Source organism: Drosophila busckii, chromosome 3R (genome assembly GCF_011750605.1).
Source record: "Drosophila busckii strain San Diego stock center, stock number 13000-0081.31 chromosome 3R, ASM1175060v1, whole genome shotgun sequence".
Taxonomy (NCBI): domain Eukaryota; kingdom Metazoa; phylum Arthropoda; class Insecta; order Diptera; family Drosophilidae; genus Drosophila; species Drosophila busckii.
Window position 1 is genome coordinate 4,993,269 of NC_046607.1, and position 17,165 is coordinate 5,010,433.

General features: G+C 41.3%; 2 protein-coding genes across 2 annotated transcripts; one reads left to right on the forward strand and one right to left on the reverse strand.

Moving 5' to 3' along the window:
* Positions 1-828: 828 nt before the first annotated feature.
* LOC108604457 (single-stranded DNA-binding protein 2) lies at positions 829-5,960 on the reverse strand. The gene is made up of 2 exons (XM_017993937.1): positions 5,241-5,960; positions 829-3,676 (listed from the first exon to the last, which is right to left on the reverse strand). The coding sequence occupies exon 2, from the start codon at positions 3,010-3,012 to the stop codon at positions 1,663-1,665; it is 1,350 nt and encodes a 449-aa protein (XP_017849426.1). The 5' UTR covers positions 3,013-3,676; positions 5,241-5,960; the 3' UTR covers positions 829-1,662.
* Positions 5,961-7,120: 1,160 nt separating this feature from the next.
* Positions 7,121-17,153, forward strand: LOC108602030 (hexosaminidase D). The gene is made up of 3 exons (XM_017990033.1): positions 7,121-7,251; positions 14,826-15,581; positions 15,655-17,153. Exons 2-3 carry the CDS (start codon positions 14,826-14,828, stop codon positions 17,032-17,034), a joined length of 2,136 nt encoding a protein of 711 aa, XP_017845522.1. The 5' UTR covers positions 7,121-7,251; the 3' UTR covers positions 17,035-17,153.
* The last annotated feature ends 12 nt before the right edge of the window (positions 17,154-17,165 follow it).

Here is a 17,165-nt window from a genome sequence, read left to right on the forward strand (position 1 = left end):
TTCCTTTTAGTTTAGGTTGCTACATTTGTTGCCTGCTGCCTTTAAGTGATCGATAATTTCTATATTTATAGATATATATTTAAATATTTATGTGTAATTTTTATATGCTTAAGTTATGCGCGTAGCTAAATTTGCAATAAATTAATGCATACAATGCAATGCGCCGCATTCTGTATTTATAATTCATGTAAATGTATATGTATGTGTCTATTTAATTAATTTGCTGTCCCAATGCACGCAGATGAAGAAATATTAATAATCGAAAAGGGTTTGCATAAATATTGCTCAGTTGGCCGCAGACTCAAAATACGAGTACGGGCAGTTGAAGGAACTTAATTAACAATTTGTTAGATATAGTACAAATACAATTTACACAGCAAAGTTTGGCATAAAAGTAAATCGAATAGAGACACACATAATTAAGTTAAAAACAAACCTAATACAAATAATTAGTACAACACACAAGCACACAAAAGCAAAAAAAAACTAAAACGTACATTGAGACAAAAAAGTTTCACGCACACGCAACATACTTTGCCACAAAATGATACATAATAAATACATATTACATTCATACATATACATGTGCAATAATGCTAACTATGATCTTCCTTTTCCACTGCTATATATAAGTATCTTGTTGTTATTTCTTGCAAACATTGTTTTCTTTTCATTTTTGTTCTGCCTTGAAGACTTAGCAAACCTGTTTGCGGTTTTCCACTTTTACAATATTATTTATAATTTTACTTAGTTGTATAGATCTCTATATATATATATATATATATATATAATCAAATGTATATGAAAAAATCACACAAACAGAAAATGTACATAGATGGTGTAGCTGTAGAATATTCCCATATCGTTATTAATATTAATTCATTTTTATTTGCTGTTAATTATGTAAAATTGCTAAAATAAGTAAGACGTTGTATATATGTCTGTGTGTGTGTGTGTTAATATATAGGTGTGTGTGTGTGTTGGTGGAGGCTAAGTTTTGACTTGTTCCAACTAAATGTAACAAAATACTTGCTAGACGTTACAGTTAACAATAGTGAAGCTTAAGTATATTTGCTTTGCTTTGCTTTGATACTGTCACCCACATACGCTTTGGCGTTGCCACCTTTTTGCAATTGTAGTAACCGCCATTAGCGTTCAAATTTGACTTGGACTATATATGGTTATAATAACTTTTCTCTTACTGTTTGTTTGGTTTACAATTTTACATATTTGCCAAAGGCTTGTGTTAATTTTTTCTTTTCGATTTTTTGTTTGCATTACTTTTTCGACTATTATATATAATAATTATATTAGTTTATGCTTATGTACCAAGGATTTTCACTACCGTGTTTTTCTTTCTTAGAAATTGAGTTCTTTTGCAAAATGTGCGCCAGAGGGCACAGTTGGATTGCCAGATTGGTTGCTACTGTTACTACTATTGTTGTTGTTGTTGTTGTTGCTGTGGTTGCCCACACTGCCGCCACTCAGCAAACTAGAGGCCGCTGCGCCAAGTGCAGCAGCCGCAATTGAAGCAGCTGTGGAGCTGCTGGCTCCCGAGCTGTTCGATGCGGCCGCTGCAACTACAGCCGCCACCGCAGCTGCCACCGTGTTGAGATGTTGTTGGTGCTGCTGTTGCTGGTGATGCTGGTTGTGATGGTGTTGTTATGGCATGAAGTAATCCGGATGATCTGTGTCTTTCTCGAACCGTTTGGCCTCCTCGTGCATACTTTCTTTAATTTTGAGAATGGCCGCAGATTCAGTTTGATCATTTTCACCTGGTCCACCAAAGCCGCCAAGATTATAATCGCCCATGCCGCTGCCGGAGTCCTCACGCGGCGTGCCCGGTCCTCCGTTGGCTGGTGAGTTTTTCATGCCATCGAGACCGGTGCCGTCGGGTCCTCCGCCGCCTCCATTAAGTACAGGGCCCATTGAGTTAGGACCACCGCCCATTGGCCCCATTCCACCGGGACCGCCTCCGCCGCCACCGTCAGGGCCACCTCCCATTGGGAATTCTGGTTTCATCAGAGAGTACATACTGTCGCCGGGTCCCCCAACAGGTCCACCTTGCGTGTTGTCCTGAGGCGAGGGCATGATAGGCGTGCCGGGTCCAGGCGGACCATTTGAGCCGGGTCCAGGGCCATAATTGCCTGGTGATGACGACGAGTAGGCATTCATAGGCGCCGATGCGTTTGGCTGCCACTGAGGAGGCCTGCCGCCCGCTCCTCCCATGCCCATTGGTGGCATACCGCCTGGTCCGCCTGGCGCTGGTCCTCGCATGCCTCCCGGTCCGCCATAGCCCATTGGACCCATGCCGGGACCGCGCGGTGGATTCATACGCGGATTCATCGGTCCCATTCCACCACCTGGACCCGGTCGAGTCGGATCCATACTATTCGGCATCATGGGCTGTCCGGGAGGTCCGTTGAACTCATTGCCCATACCCTGCATGCGTACGCCAGGTCTTGGGCCACCCGGATACCGCGGACCGCCCATGAAAGGCGGCTGACCGGGCATCATTTGCGAAGGCGGCGGCTGCGGACTCGAAGCGTGCGTTGGCGGCGACGGCCGCATTGTCGAATTTGGGAAAAAATTGGGGCCCATTGGTCCGCCAGGCCCCATTGGACCACCATCGCCGCCAGGCGGCATCTGTCCAAGTGGACTGGGCGCAGGTCCGCCGGCGTTGTGAGGGCCACCAGGTCCAATACCGTTTACGCCATAGCCGGAGCTAACGAAACCGTAATCGTGGAAGGCTTTTGCCTCAGAGCTGTGATCGCACTGGTCGCGACGCTCGGGCGCAGCACAGTACAAATCCCAAAAAACGCACCACCAGGTGTGCAGGAATCCCGGCGGCTCGCCCAGCGTAATGTTCTTCTCCCATCGTATCTCGGAGAGGAATGTCTGTGCCGCCTTTTGGGCGCCCACGTGCAGCAGATATTCGTACACATACAGTGCTAGCTTCTCCCGCGCTTGAGCATCTGAGGGAACTGCAGATGTCTTTGATTTTCCGTACATTTTGTTGTCTGTTGTATTTGTTGTTACTGTGATGTTGTTTTTGTTGTTATTCACTTTGCGCTTTCTTGAGGTTGTGATGTGGTTGATTTACTTGGCGCTCAGTAATCGCTTTGTGCTCTAACTTCCACTTCACTTACACTTTATTTAAATTTTTATTTTATTTTATTATGTACTTTTTCGCAGCGGCGCCGACTCTGCGCCTCTCTCTCTCTCTCTCTCTCTCTCACCAGCGGCTGTTGCGCGCTCGTTTCGCTTTTTGGTTGCTGTTGCTGTTTGCTCTTCTTCTTACTATTATTGCTGTTGCTGTAGCCGCTGTTGTTATTATTATTGTTGTAGTTGTAGTTGTTTCTGTTGCTGCTTTTATAATTGGCGCTCAGATCTGGCGCTGCTCACGCAGCCGTTCTCCGCCGCTCTATTGCCTCCACCATTTTTGATATTTTATTGTTTTTATATGTTGTTTAACTCTTGCTCGAAAGCAAAAAAGCAACAAAAATGATCACTGAATGCCTTCTACTTTGATTTTTACAATAAACTTTTAGCGCGCTTTGCTGTTACTGCTGCCTTGACTTGCTTCTGTCGCCACTTCTTCGCTTTACCGTTTATTTTCCTTTTTTCAGGTATTTTTGCCTGATTGCTGCTGCTGCTGCTTCTTCTTGCACAACCACTGAAAACAACAAAAAAAAAAAATAATAAATATACATATAGCAAAGAGAGCCAAATTGACTGAGTATGCGTGCGTCTGTATGAGTGTGAGCGTGTGTGTTGCAAAATGTTTCTGTGAATGTATGCGCGAAAGAGAAAGAGCGAGGGAGCGCGCGCATTGTCGATAAAACAGCACAAGTGCTACACTGGCAGCCATAACAAATGGTACACGTGCCGAGCTGTCAACGATTTACAATTCATAACAATTTCTCGTAAGCCGGCATTCAAACTGATTGACCAACTACAATAGCCAATAACAACATGCATATAAATACGTATGGAATGGTTAATTTAAATGTAAACAAGAGCTGCCGTAACAAGTGTGCGACTACTTTTGGCCAAGACTTTAGTGCGTCTCTCTCACATTCGCACGCCAAACCAGGTGAGTGAGCAGTGAGTGATGCTCAGTTGGTCGTTTGGCTGGTTGGTTGCTTGGATTGAGGTTTGAAAAGGCGAGGAGCAGAAGAGCAAGTAGTGTAATCTGCTGTTGCCGCGCTGTTATGTGTTGTCTACATAGCCGCGTCGCGCGCTCTGTCAAATGCTCACATATATTCAAATCAAATTTCGTGTACACTGTTATTTACAGTGGAGCTGTAGCGTAGATTTCTCGTTTGTATGGATTGAGAGACAGCACACTGACATGAAAAACGCGCGTGGCGATAACACATATCCAAAGCGGGGGCGCTGGCAGAGCAGTAGAGTACTACACTACAGTACTTGGCGACAGGTGTACTTCAAATGCACAATATGTATGTATGCACATACGTTAATAATAAATGCGAGCACTGTTTGTCATTCATGTAGACCAAGATCTTAAATTGATCTTTAGCCAAATGTTGTCACAGCAAATGAAACTTGTATGCATCTGTTGATTTTGATATTTAACTAAACTACAAGCTTATGAACTTGAATCTTGTTCTTTTTAGTATTTCAACTTCTCTTTATGAGTTCGTATTCTTGATATACTGCTTCATTTACACAGTGCACACAGCTAAAGGTAAAAGTCGACCCTGTTTCGTACGTTCTTCTATTCAAATTTTTACTATAATCATGATTCTGCTGCTTGGCAGCTACACTTTTGTTGTGTGGCCTTTACTAGTCTCTTCTGGGCTATTCGTTGTTGTTGTTAATCAACAGCATCAACATAGCACGCTGCGCTTCCTTTTCTATGGCAACGGGGGCGGGAGCTACAAAAAATACCGGTCGTCGCCCAAAGAGTAATATGTACATATGTTCGTTTGTATGTATGTTTGTATGTAGAGTTACATACTTGTACTATAGCACATATATACATATGTACGCAACGATAGCATTGTTGTTGTTACTGCTGCTGCTGCTGTTGACTTCTCTTGTCTTGTCTAGTTGAAAACGTCATCAAATTTTGTACGCTCTTCTCTTGCACGTTCTACATTTTACTTTGCACACACTCACAAATAATATACATATGTAGGTTTATATTAAGGCTGTACTAAATGTTGTTTTGGATTGTTGTGTTGTTGTTGCTGTTGCTGCTGCTGCATACGCACCTTTGATTGTATTTAACAATTTTTTATGTTTAATTATCTGTTGGTTTTTTTGTTGTGTATTTTAGGAGCAGTAGCTTTGAGATTGCCAAATGTTTTTTGTTCTTGTGTCACTCACTGTTGCTGCTGATTGCAATTTTATCACAAAATCAACAAGAGACAGTGGGAGGGCTACAATATCGGCAAAGAGAGAAAGGGAGATAATGAGTGAGCGAGAAAGCAAACACGAAATTTTATTACAATTTCATTGATTTTTCGTATTTGTAGCGCTCATATGTTGTCGCGCAACATACATACATATAACTGTTTATTATTAAACCGCTCGCTGACGACTTTTTGCACTAATTCTCAATTTTTTCGCATGTATTTCCATTTGCATAAGCATGTGTGTGTTTATATGTAAGTAGATGTGTGTGCGTGTGTTTTTAATTTCTTTTCTAAACACACTTTTCGCCTCACTTATTGTTGTTTCTGTAATTTTTGCAAGTTCTTTCTTCACACACTTTTCATTCACTCTGTGCCTTGTTCATGTATTCGTTCACTGCTGCTGGTGCTTCTTCTTCTTTTACTAAAAATCGGCTCTTTTTTGCCTGTACGACGAATTTTTCACGGCGAACTAAAGCGTTGAAATACATTTTAAATGCATTTCAGTTAGATTGCAAACACTGCCTAGAGATTTCCGTTTTGATTTTTTATTAATTAATATACTTTTTACACTCTAAATTGTTTAAATTTATATTTTCACTGCTACAAGTTGCGTTGTCGTCGTCGCGTTTCAAATGGCGAATGTGGTGGAAAGGAACGAACAAACTTCTGCTCATTATTTTGATAAGTGCTTTACGGTGCATACCGGCTGTCTCGCTCAGACGTATACACAGTTTTTAATGCTGCCAGATGGTTGGATTTAGAACAAAATTAATATGAGCAGCAGTTAATTAAACCACTGCAATAAATCACTTGTTTATGTATGTAGGTGCATTTCAAACAAAGTTTATACCTCTTATTACCTAGATAATCTAAGTTAGTTATTTAACTTATTATTTATTTTATTTTCTTAGCCTTTTTAGCCGGTAATTTTTGATCTGGCATCTTCAATATTTTACTCATTTTGTTTTTACCCTATTCATTGTGCTGCTTCGTTCTCACCCTTGTTTTCTTGTGTGTGTATTCCTTTTTATCTTTCTGGTTTATTCATATTTATTAACATTCACTCAAGTGCTAGCGAGTAAGTAAATAATTAATTATTAATATATTAGCGTGAGGGTTTATGCGTTAATGGCAGCATTAGGTTTCGAAATTTCCTATTGAATTTTATTTATGTACAAGCAAACAACTCTGCCGGCATTAAGAACAGCCCACAAAAAGAAAACAAGAACCATTGAAAAAAAAGAAGCGAAATGATACAATTCAAACTCGCGCGCGTTTGATTAAGAGTGAAGAGTACAACATAAAACAATCATTGATCGATATCAAGCATTACTTTTAAATTAAATAATTAAATTTTTAAGAAGTTTATATTTCCTGAAACTAGTTTTTTTTTAAATGTCATAGATTCTAAATCTTTATTATTATAATATATACTTCAATGATAATTATCGAGATTATTTTCTCTAATTTAAAAGAAATGAAACATCATTAAATTAAATATCTCATATATTCAATGACAAGAATTCGAGGTGTATGTAGGCATAAATTTAATTTTTAAATATAGCTTTCTGTGTGCTTTTTGTAAGCGGGGCCAACTTCACGTTTTTTCTTAGAGCCGTTACATATTCAAAATTGGTAGACAATGCGCAAGCACAAATTGCCTTGCCGCCAAATGGCGTAAACAGAAACCAAAATCCGAAACAGTGCAACTGCAATTGTGAACGGTAGCTGTTCGCTGTGCCACGGACACGTTGTTTGTGCGGCATCTCTCGTTTATTGTTTACTGTGAAAAGAACGTGTGTGCAAATGCCAAGATGCAACTTAATAATTAAATATAAATTGTTCGAAATTACCCACGATAGTCAAAGTAAAGTATCAATTAATAATTTAAAAGATTAATTCTACGGTAAATTGAAAATCCAAATACTTGGCCGTATATGCTATTTCGCGATTTCCTGATTGTTTGCATACTGCCTTCACTTTGCTTTTAAACGCTTAAGAGGAGGCCACTGGGAAAGCGACCTATGCGCTTGCCTCAAGCCCATAATTTACAAAATGAATAATGGCGCTTTGTGGGCTCTCTGACAATTCCCTTTTGTCAATTTTTATTTGACACATTTTATTGGGCAAATCGTTTGGCCGTAATCCTTTCTACAATTCAGATATTTTGGCCAGACACTCGACTGTCAGCTCCCTGGAGTAGCATAAATTCGCTTTTCCCTGCTGAGCTCAGCTTGTTTTTATACTCTTGCAAGGGTATTCTAGCTTAGCTGCTAGTAGTGTGCAATGAAATTGATTTTTTAAATTGTACTTTATGTATTAAATGTAGCCTACAGTTTATGCTACATTTTATATATTTTGCAAAATAATCAATGTACTTTACTGGCAGTGTCTTTTTGGTGTACGTTAACCATATTTATTCGCAACATGTGCTCAAACATAAGCATTTCCTTTCGTAGCGCACACACACAAGCACACTTACATGTGTGTCATTCAATTAAAATCGCTGTAGCTTAACTAGGATTTCCTTGTGCAAGTCTTTCACGGCACGGAATTGTATTTGCGTTCGTTTACCGTAATTGCTTTATTTCAACTTGAGCTTGACATACTTATTAGCACATGCATTTAAGCTGGAAAGCTTTATTAATGCAAATCTGGAAATCGATAAGCAGCACCATAAATTTATAAATCTGCAGCAAATTAAATCTGTACACAATTCTGCCTGCATCAGCAATAAATTATCGCAGACACATACTTAAACGCACACCTGCACATTCTTGTATTTATTTCAAGCAGCAGCTTGAGAAGCCAAAGAAGTAGGCAACATTTATTTTAATTTCATGTTTTCGCATGCATACAAATTTGTAATTCACATACATATACATGCTTGTGTATACCTGTGTGCGTGCGTGTATAAGCTCATTATCGTTTAATTTAAATTGGCTCTCACAGCATAATATGGTGGGTATTTTTAAAAACTCGAATAGCTTAATTAAAATGCCTGACAAAGTTAATTTACTTAAATTTTGACAGCGGCTAAAATTGCAATTAAATATTTCAACAGCATTGTTACTTGGGGAATATGAGTGTGAATACACACACGGTGCTAACCGCAACACAGCGCTGCTAAAGCAGAAAAAAAGTAGATTAAAGATACTACAGTAGTCATTCGCAAAATTAGAAGTTCTCAGAATTTTAATTGTAGAGCGTATTGTGTTTTGTTCAGCAATTAATGAATTCTGAGAACTTTAAAAATTTGCAATTTATGGCAAAGAATTTAATTTCGTGTCCGCTTTGTCCACTGTATATATGAAAGTTCTGTACGTATTGTAGTTTAAAACAATGACGCTGCGTTAGCAAGGTTGAAAATATTGTAAAGTGAGAGGAAGACCATGAGCCTGTGCACGTGGACTTCATATATATGTATATACCATATAATAATAACTTAAAGAACAGGCAGGGATTTGCATATAAATGGAAGGCTGATTTAAAATCCCATTCAAGTCCCATAGTATTCATCGTGCTGTGGAAAGTTCGCAGCCAATTGTGTTGCGCTTTCCAATCTATTTATTTTGATGGACAAACAGTTAGCATTGCAGCACGCTTGACATTCTTGTGTACTCGCATCCGTTCGCACCACAGCTATACAGTATGTGTCTCTGGCAGCTGCGTGAGCACAAATTATATTTACATGGCTGCACTTCGAAGTCAGAGGAGGGCTAGCTGAGGTTCCCTTTGCAACAGCCTCTGTCATTTTGTTTGGGGCACTGACACGCCTATATGCAGCAGTGGCGACAACAACAACAAAGCAAGCGACAACATAGCAAAGCAAACAAGGGATACGTGCAGCCGCAGGATACGTGACACACGCAACTGCCACAGTAGCAGCAGCTGCATTGCAATCTTCTCATTTAAGGCAGACACAAATTGCGTTGCATTATCAGCATGCTAGAAGCGTGGTGCCATAGCCAGGACAATTCTTGTACATAAATGTTTATTTATAAACTTTAAATGCGGAGCTTATCTTAGAGTATTGCGCAAGCGACCAGACAATGTTGAGTTGGCTTCGCTGCGTTTTGCTGCACCTAAATTGTTAAATTTTCAATGCAATTTTGCGCATAGCACCACGAAAATGAGTTTAGCATAAATATTTTAATTACATTCTTTGTTTTAGACGGCAAATAGCTGGAGCACAGCTTGTATGTGGCATATAATTTTCAAATATCTGCTGCTGCTGCTGCTGCTGCTGTTGCTGCTTCTGCTGCTGTTGTTAAAGCCGACAGCTTTACGTTGCAACAGCTGCGGCATTGTTGATTCGGTTTTGCTGCACAATGCACAGCTTGGCAAGAACAAAAGTGCACTTAATTAATTTTAGAAGCAGCTTAAGGATGGCTAAAGACAAAGCAAAGGATTACAATGCAAGACTGCAGTAGATGTTGCGCATACGCCAAGTTGCCCTTAACTGGCGCGCTGTCATACTATCTATGTGCACTGTTGGCTTAGTTGACGTTGATTAATTTCAGTACACACACGCACACACACCCAGCTGTGTATATATATATATATATATGTGTGTGTGTGTGTGGTAAGCGAAGAGAAGACAAATTACATTTTGTGGCTTGCCAGTGGGCAACAGCAGCAGCAGCTCATATGCAATGCTTAAGGAAACTGTTAAAAACTGACTTTAACTTTGACTATTTCAAAGCTTATTTCAATTAACTTGGTTTATTGATGTTTGCCACAGCAATTGATTAAAACTTTGCAGCAGCAGCTTGCAGTTAGCAAAGCTAATAAGATTCAAGCTTGGCAGCTGTGCTGCTTTTACAACTGTGCAGTGCTTAAATTCCGCAATTCATTTAACTGCTAGCATGTGGGTTCAACTGGCATAAGCAGCTCTCTGGTTGTGGACAAAGCTTAGCTCTTAATAATGCATAAGCATCAATCAAGAGCTCGACTCGTTGTGCATTTCAACAGCTTTGTTCAAGCCTTGCCTTTAGCTCTCTAGTTGGGTCTCTGGCTATTTGACTGCACAGATGGATGGATGGATGGAGATGCTTTCGACATATGCCAACACTTTGCATGCATATGTAGCTATGTGTGTGTGTGTGTTTGTGCATTAGTAAACATTTTGTTGTCAACGCTCGTCATTTGCTGTCGTCTGTTATGCCACATTCCCAGCAGGCACTGCAGCTGGGTCTGGTGCAATAGTCTAGAGTTTGGGGAATTTGTCGTCTAGTAACAATAATGGCTTTTACTCAAATTAAAAGCCTGACAAAGCAGTCGGCATACAAAACAAAAACTACATGAACATGAAATAACAGCAACAGCAGCGTCAAATTGAAACAATGGCGAACTTAATGTTGCACAACTTGGCGTATGCGCAATATTTGTTTAGCCAACAAATATTGCTGTTTACACAGAGTTGTTGTTGGCAAATTGCAAAGCAATGTGTTTGCTTTTTGGTTTTGTAAATGAATCGATAAGCCGAAGTAATGCGCCATCTATAAAACAAATACAAATATATAATGATGATTTGCCAGATTAGAACGAACAACGAACAATACGCGTGTTCACCTGCTTGGCAGGCCAAATACATTCATAAATCAAACGCATAAATAGAATGATGCTACATTAGAAATCCCAAAACATGTCATTACTCATGAAACATTGATAATCCCATACGTGCTGTCAGACAAATCGCTGATGACAGCAACCAAGCAATCTATATACATATGTATATGCCTGTCTGTGTGTGTGTGTGTGTGTGTGTATATATTGTTTTTAGCAAATCTGTCTAGCACTCGACTGACAAAATGCAGGCAAAAAGAAAATGCTCATTTCGAATTATAAACACGAACGTTCTGTGCCTTGTTACAGCGTTTTATACGTCCTCCAGCTGGGCTGACAGACTGAATCTGTTGCAGGACACACATACACAGCATAAACGTGACAGCAAAAAGTGTCGAAAAAAAAAATCAAAAAGTAAGCTGCTTAGAGCTTGGACCGCCAGCTACCCTATAAGCTACGAAATGGCGCAGTTGTGTATCTATATTTCATAGACCGCTTCAACGGCAACAAAAAGGACATCATTGTTGTGATTTTTGTATATCTTGCAGCACGTTGCCAGTGTTGCATATTCTAGCGCGCAGAGATTTGTGCAATGCTCTAATTTATTTTTATGCTTAGTTTTCTGCTTTGCTGTCGCTTTGCTAAAACTTTTTACACAACTCTAATGCACTTTTGAAGTAGCTACGGTAACGCTAACTAAGTACATTGTGATTATGTGCGACAGTTTTCTGCTGCCACAGGTTCCCTTTTTTGCGCGTTGCATTCCTCGCTTTGGCAAACTTTTAGCATTTAACAGTATCGTTAGTAACGCCCAAAAAGGCACAAAAACATGCAACTTAACGCTGTCAGAAAAAAAAACTAGTGCAAAAACTAAAAGCATTTCCAGCAAAGAGCATACAGTGCAAGCTCGTTAGCTTAAAGTGCTTCAAACTTAAAAATAACATTTAAATTTAAAATTAAACTAGTACCAGCTGCCAAACCAATGTTCATTTTAAGTTTTAAATTTTCTAATTTGTATATTTTTGTTGTTGCAAACTATCAATGCTGCATTTAAAAAGCACAAGCTTTATAAATGAATTTCACATTTGTCTATTTATTTTGCACTTCAACAATTATTTAAACACGCACGTTTGGTTTTAGTTTTAGTTTGGCGAGCACACTTTGAATATACAAATAATTGCATATGTATGTCCCACACAATCAATAAATATTGCTTATATTTATATTTTTGCATTTAAAACTACATCATACGATAGCGTTTGAAGTGCCTGCGAATTTTCTCACTTACGGACAGTTTACTGTGCATCAAAGTAAATTTTGATGAAAACCTTCTCACTTTCACATTAAATTCATCAGCTGCTTGATATTTTGTAGTTTTATGGGCTTTCATGCATCTTTGACTTTGCTTTCGCGTTTGCGTTTAAGCTTTAGCTGTCTGGTAAAATTTCTGCACGCCATAAGACGCATTTGAGCATTCAACTCGAGTGCCAACTTGTGGCATAAGCATCCAGGCATTCGGGCCTTTTGCATTTCTTTGCCACGCTGCAGCTGCAGCTGTGAATATTAAAATTTCCCTTTATAGCCATGCTACGCCTTTGCTTAGTCAGCTAATGGGCGTTAATAGGGCGTTAAATTGGCTAATTGCCGATGATGATGGCCATGCTTATGATAAGGCTCAGTAGCAAACAGCTTGCCAGCATTATGCGCTATAAATTACTGCGCTTATGCACTTTCCAAGCCAACCCCAAGGAATTTCAACTATGTAGCGACTGCGCTGGCTGCAAGCTTTGTAAGCCTTAAGCTTAAGTTGTTGCTTTAAGTGCAATGCAATAAACAGGCAGCAACAACAGTAAAAATAACTTTGCAGTAAATATCATGAACAAGAAAATAAGCGTAAAGTCTGCTTGCAATTCGGAAACATAAATTCCAGCGCTATCTGATGTAGGCTGAAAAGTTGTGTATACGAGCATATATTTGGGGATTAAAGCCTGCTCCACTTGCAATCATTTTCAGTTTCGATTTGTTGCCATTTTTTTTTTTTGTAACTAGCACTCAAACTCGTTCAGTTGCGCTCAATTGAATTTTTTTTATCTCCAGCTATGTGCGCCCTTGCTGCTGGCAAACTGCCAAAAATTGTGTTGTTAAAAGTGGGCGGCGATTTGTGGGGCAGGCTAAACTCTTGCCATGTATTTTGGGGTTGCATAAATTGCAACTGTACCACAGCACATGGCCTGCAGAGCAAATTGGGGCTGCAAGCATGCTCTGGCAGAGCAATTAAATTTCAGTTTATAAACTGTGCACTGCACTGCGTCTACGCAATTAGCACGTTGTGCCACAAAAACCACTTTCACTCTAATGTTTGACATTTGAAGTGGGGGGAGGAACGGCAATTGGCATTCATTCAGGCAAACATTCAGTTGTCAATCCCCCAAGCCAGCGCATGTGCATGTTTGTGTGTGTGTGTTATTTTTGCAGCCACAGCATAAGCCAACGACAATACTAAGCGCCAAGACCTTTAAGAGTTTACATATAAGGAGCTTCAATGTTTGGATATAAGCCAGCTCTAGTTTATACAAACACACACACACACTTGGCATAGCCTATGGCATTGAATTGCCAGCCAAATGGGTCAACAATTGAAATCATATTTTGTTATTAACAAGTCAATTTAAGCTGATTAGACCTAACAGCTGCTGCAAACTCAATTGAATATACAAATATTTAAGCACTCACTTATGTCGTAATTTGTAGAATTTTAATGCCACAGCTGCGAATTTTCACTCGCACAAGCTGCGACTGTTGAAAGTGCAAATGCATTGCTGCTATTTCCTTTTGCTGGCAAACTTTCGTGCGCGTTAGCGGCTTAGCCCAATCAAATAGCCGTGGTTAGTGCAATTCAATTTCCGTTTGACAGCTGCACGCTGTTAGAGACAGTTTCATTTCCCAGCGCCCTACACAAATTGAAGTGCGCGTTGATGCTCATGGAATGCGGCACAAGATTAAATTTTAAATGGACAATATTGAACGCAGAGCTCTATAAACAAGCATTGAAATCAATTTTCAGCAATGCGAAAATTGTTTGAGCAAGCTTAAGCACAAAAGTAAACGTTAGGTACACACAAGTTGGTTTTGGTTTTGTGGTTTTTATATTTCTCTCAAGTAGCTGCATAAATGAATTTCTGTGGTTAAAAGTGCAATGCACACGTGTCTGCACATGAGTTAACATGCTGCTAACAAGGTCAAAAGTCTATTAAGACCATTGCTTTTAAGCAAGAAACTATTAAGTTTCTTTACACAATGTGGTCAATGCGGTTGCAATACAAACATTCATCCATTTACAAATGTATTTGTATATAATTGTATAGCTGACTGCATTGCTAACCTGAATTGTTAGATACGTATGTTTGAGGCGCGCTGAGTGCAAAAAATACGCAAACTCAGTTAAATGAGCTGGCTATTTTTTAAAGGAAGGTTTGTGTCCGTGTGTGAGTGAATGCGCAATTGTTTGTGCTTGTGAGCCTGCATTGAATGGGCAAACAGCTCGCATACAAATATAAACAAGGCTCACATTGCACACACACACACACACACACAGTCACACAAACTTGGGCAAACCACAACCACACAAGCACATGTAGAAGAGGCAGCAGTAGCACTTAACCTCAATGAGACTGTGCTGGCGTATGAGTAACTTTTTGTTGCAATATTTATAGCATAACTCTGGGGGCTACTTGTTGGATCTTCAAATATTTATATATACACTCTCTACACACACAGAGACGACTCGAGCTCTAGAGCTGCACTGCAGTTATTTACAATCAGCTTGGCAAGTGCATGCATAACTCTATCTCTCTATCTCTTTTCCGCCCATAGATGCACTCGAATCTTTTAATATTTATTTGGCGCCGCAAGCTTTCGTTTCTGCTTTTGGCCGCGGGCTTCATACTGCTGGCGCTGTGGACCTGGGCCATACTTGTCGACACTACAAAGACGCTGCCAAGTTTAACTCAAGCAAACGTTGCCGCCGCCGCTGCGGAGGAGAATGAGGTAAAGGCCAACTATCAACACGTGCACATTATACAGAAGCTAATTGCCCAGGCGAATCGTGTGCTGCGTGCCGAGCGTCAAAAGGATAAGCAGAATACGATTGCAACGCCAGCAGTGCAGCGCTTGTTGGGTAACGTGCGTTTTTTACGGCCCACGCAGGCCAAGAAGGCGCCACTACCATTGGACGACGGCTATCTGTTTGAGCAGGAGCGCCTGAAGATACTCGAGCAGCAACAGCGTCAGCGCAACGCCGGCATGGAGGAGCTCAATGCCAATGCCGAGGATGAGCGCTTACTGAGCTCAGCGGAGCGCCAAAGCCAATACGAACGCGAGCTGCAACGCATGGGTGTGCCTGTGGTGGCGGGCATTGGACCAGATGGACCACGTGCGCCGCCAGAGCGTTTGGTGCACTTAGATCTGAAGGGTGCGCCGCCTAAGCTAAGCTTTCTGAAGCAACTGCTACCCGTGCTGCGCGCTTTAGGCGCCACTGGACTGCTAATCGAGTACGAGGACATGTTTCCTTACACGGGTGCACTGCAGCCGCTAGCCGCTCACAATGCTTACAAACAGCAGGAACTCAGAGTAAGTTACTTTGACCCAAGAGCGTTGCCTGTCTAACATTTACAAAAATATTGTCACGTTTCTTTTTTAACAGGACTTTCTGGAGACTGCATCAGTGGAGCATGGGCTGAGTGTCATGCCTTTGGTGCAGACTTTTGGTCATTTAGAGTATGCTCTCAAACTTGATGGCTTTGAGCAGCTTCGCGAACTGCCTGAGAGTCCGCAGTCCATTTGTCCCAGTCAGCCGCAAAGTCTAGCGCTGCTAGAGCAGATGCTGGCACAGGTGATAGAGCTGCATTTGCCTAGCAATGCCAGCCACGAGTTGCCCATCAAGTTCACTCACATCCACATTGGTTGTGATGAAGTGCAGCGGATGGGCGAATGCGCACGTTGCCGCCAGCGTTTGCGCAATGAGCTGTTCCTCAGCCATGTGATAAGTCTGGCGCACTTTGTGCGTCGTCGTTGGCCGCACTTGAACGTGGTCATCTGGGATGATCATCTGCGTCAGATGACGCTCAGCGAGCTGCAGAACTCACAAATTGGCAGCTATGTGGAGCCCATGGTGTGGGTATACTTTCATGATATCTATCAGTTTATACAGCCGCAGTTGTGGGACACTTATGCCAAGATCTTTCCCAGCGCCTGGGCAGCATCTGCCTTCAAAGGAGCCTTTGGCGAGAGTCTTCTGGTGCCGCCGCTGCAACGGCATTTGGAGAACAACATACGGTGGCTGGCGGTAATTGCCAAAGAGGGTGGACGCTTTGCCAAGGGTTTGCGTGGCTTAGCTCTGACTGGCTGGCAGCGCTATGATCACTTTGCTGTGCTTTGTGAACTGCTGCCTGTGGGCATGCCCAGTTTGATGGTGTCGCTGTCAACCGTCTCCAAGGGTTACTTCAGCACCAATCCACGCGATAGTGAGCTGTTGCATGTGCTACGTTGTGTGTTTCAGCCGGATAGTCGTCGCTCTGGGCATCCCTGGCTGCAGCTACATCCCAATGTGCATCATAGTCAACTCTTTGCCATCTGCAGTTATCCTGGTCATCTAGTCTTTAAGTATGCGCTGCGTTTATACGACAAGCTAGCCGAGGTGGGCATGTATCTGCAGCAGACACGCGAACAAAGCGCCTGGCTTTCGGACTACAATGTAAGACACAACTTTAGTTCACCCTTGCGTGTGCTGGAGCTAACCGCTCGCACGCCTCAGCTTATCGAGGAGTTGCGCGTAATGGCGCGCGAGGCACAACAGCTGCTATGGGAAGTCTATGATGAGCACACAGTGGCTGAGTTTGTGGAGCAGCATATTTATCCCAGCATTAGTGCATTGCATCGACAGCTGTCCAGCGGGCAATTGTTGTTGCAAAGACGCACTTGGCCACAGCGACCGTTGCCCTTGTCGCTGGAATATCAACAGGATATGGGCCTCATTACATTGGATCAGCAACCGCAGCAACCGCAGCAGCAGCAGCCACATTAATTGACTGTTAACATCATGTGAAAATAAAATATATATAAAAACTAAAATACACTAATATATACAGTAATATGCATTTTCAAATCTAGGCGTAGCCTATATAATTAATGCGAAAGTTAACAAACTCTAAATTG